The sequence below is a fragment of the Pinus tabuliformis genome, chromosome 1_1 (genome assembly GCF_031772625.1).
Source record: "Pinus tabuliformis cultivar Carrire ecotype Pingquan chromosome 1_1, CPIR1, whole genome shotgun sequence".
NCBI classification, from domain to species: Eukaryota; Viridiplantae; Streptophyta; class Pinopsida; order Pinales; family Pinaceae; genus Pinus; species Pinus tabuliformis.
Genome location: NC_142297.1, coordinates 698,026,426 through 698,029,053, shown reverse-complemented (window position 1 = coordinate 698,029,053; position 2,628 = coordinate 698,026,426). Strand labels below are relative to the sequence as shown.

The 2,628-nt window shown below is 41.9% G+C and overlaps 1 protein-coding gene across 1 annotated transcript; it reads right to left on the bottom strand.

Moving 5' to 3' along the window:
- Positions 1 to 503: 503 nt before the first annotated feature.
- Positions 504 to 2,382, bottom strand: LOC149215387 (aldehyde oxidase GLOX1-like). The gene is made up of 4 exons (XM_089389706.1): positions 2,294 to 2,382; positions 2,086 to 2,139; positions 982 to 1,563; positions 504 to 876 (listed from the first exon to the last, which is right to left on the bottom strand). Exons 1-4 carry the CDS (start codon positions 2,380 to 2,382, stop codon positions 504 to 506), a joined length of 1,098 nt encoding a protein of 365 aa, XP_089245832.1.
- Positions 2,383 to 2,628: the final 246 nt, after the last annotated feature.

The window sequence follows — 2,628 nt, the reverse complement described above, 5'->3', positions numbered from 1 at the left end:
ATCATCTTGCAGTTTCATAGGCTTACAGACCATTGGTTTAAACTTCAAAGGTTTATACCCTTGTGAAGCACATTGTTTTCCACTGCCCTACTTCATGGTTGAGGCAAACAAACATTTTGGCCTCATCTTATTTATCCTTGGCGTTTTGTCAAGGAGATTGCATTCCAGAGGTTCCCCAGTTCTCAGTTGGCATGCATGGGTTGAAAATTAGCAACTCATTCATATTAATACTACTTATAGCTTGCCAGGTATGTGAGAATTGTCACCACCTGGTTCTATAAAATATAAGATAGATGAGTGTGCATCTTTTGTATATTTGATTTTTTGTAAATATAGTTATAGGACATTGATAGAGACAAACCGAATCAGGAATAAATGATGCCTTTCTAAACTTGAATATAATATTATTGTGCTATATTGAATCACTAACATTTTATTTGGATTAAAAAAATGCCACTATTCTCTTGCTTCCCTTGGCTATTGTTCTGATCACTTCTTTTTCATTATTTCATGAAGGTTAAGAATTCGTTGAATATAACTCGACCCTCTCGTAGAAATATTTGATCTCTCTCGTAGAAATGGTAGTGATGTTCACCCTCTTGGAATCGTAATGGGGATGCAGATAGTAAGGAATGTATGCTTCCACTCTCAGCTCCATGGGAAACGGGACACCGGAGAAGCGATATCCATAGTTTGAGTTTCTCCCGGACTACTAAAACACGTCCGTCGGGCAGAACATTGGCAGTGGAATGATACATCCTTGGGATTTTAGTGGGAGCCAGGACTGTGAACCTGTTGCCCAATGCTTCTGTGGGTGTGTAGAGAAACAGACTCAATGCAGGCTCCCGGGCAGATTGCCAGCCGGCTGTGCCATTTCTGGCACCGTTGATTATGAGAATCTAGGCAGTGGGGAGAATGAGCATGTCGCCCATGACTCTGGGGCCGGGCATGTCCTCCATCTCCCATTGCAGATTCTAAGACGTGATCTCCATTCTCCCGCAGCTCCTCAACGCCTCCACGAACGTCTGGTTCATAGTAGCCTTTATAAAAGCTCCATCCGGGGCTCCTCCACAGATTAGGATCTCCACCTTCTGGAAATTATTAGGGGACTCCAGGGGAAGCATTACTGAAGAACTAGACGAAGGATAGTTTCGGGCGCCACCTCCAGGCATGGTGGGGAAGGTTTTTAGTACCTGGTTTTTGTTGTAGTCGAAGAGGATGGAATCCTTGTTGGCGAAAATGAAGAGATTTCCATCTGACGAGAGATGGAGGAAGGGATAGAGATTGTTCTCCTCTCCCACTAAGTTTGTCTTCACGAGGAATGGGAGCTGGAAGGCCCTGTCAGAGGGGGCTTTCAGAATGAATTCATAATTGAACGATCTGCGCCCCCCTACGACAATGACCCGACCATCGGGCAAGATCTGGTTCGACGCGTACCATCGGTTGGCAGTGAGGTGGACCGGCGATTCAATCCAGTTGCAGGTCGCGTTGGAGCATGGGCCGAAGTAGTGAATGACTCTTGTCCCATCGCTCCATCCTCTGGTCTGAATGAGTGTGCCATTGCTGGAACACGAGCAACTACATCCGCTGAATCTTACCAATATGGAACACAGGGTCCCGAGCTTGGCTACTCAGTTTGGCTCTTGGGCTTGGATCCATGTCTACAATTGCAAGTGATTTTCAAACAGAAGAACAATGTTTCCTGGAAGCTAAAAAAATCAATATTATGCAGAACTGTGATGGCTAAGCTAGTTACAATTTCACGAAAGTAAAAGGTTTCATTGCGAAATCTAAAAACTGAATGATTACCAATTTTGACACATTTGCTGCAAGAAAACCATTCAGGAAGAGTAAAAAAATTCCACTTGCAAGCTCCAATCACTACAATTAATCCAATCATCGCGGCTACTACTCCCACAATTATCCTAAGAATTACATAACATTTTTTCCCTTCTGAAATTTGCACAGAGTTAATGGGTATGATCTATTTAACCCAAAATATATAAACCCTTACTAAATTAAGTAGTATATTCCTTGTCATGCTAAACTATGTGAAACAAATACCAAATACTACAAGAAGTTTACCTGGAGGGGTTGTTGCAAGAGGCGGCGGTGATGGGGGCGGATGCCGGGGTAGCACTGACAAATTGATAGGAAACTTGATTTAAGAAAAGAAATGAAGATAAAATGATCAAATAAACCCTCTGAAGCAGGCCATCCTTTCTATTGATCCCTCTCATTGTTCTCAATCCTCAACCCCTCTCCCGATCAACCCTCCTACTGTTGTTGATACCTCTGGGAACGATGTTGTTGATACCTATAATCCATTGATTTCCCTTCTAATCCATCTTCATAACCATTGGACTGTCGAATTTTTATCATTCCTCATCCCACCTAAAATCCCCCTCGTCCTCACATGTTGATTCTAATATTCTCCCGCTCGATCCCTATTCTTCCATCACTAATAAATTTTTTACTAAAAATAACCCTAACAATATTATTAATTATAATAATATCTCCAACCTTTCTAATCCTAATCTTGTTTTCCTAAGTCCCCAATTATTTTCCTCCCCTTCATTTATCCAACTTTAATAATATCCTCTCCAATTATAACTCTCTTACTAATTA

Excerpts from the sequence above, each read along its gene's own strand:
- LOC149215387 (XM_089389706.1), bottom strand. The coding sequence starts at position 2,382 with ATGATAAAAATTCGACAGTCCAATGGTTATGAAGATGGATTAGAAGGG. Across the intron at positions 2,140-2,293 it reads CAACAACATCGTTCCCAGAG|TGCTACCCCGGCATCCGCCC; the intron begins GTATCAACAACA and ends TCAATTTGTCAG. Across the intron at positions 877-981 it reads TGCGGGAGAATGGAGATCAC|AAATGGCACAGCCGGCTGGC; the intron begins GTCTTAGAATCT and ends CAACGGTGCCAG.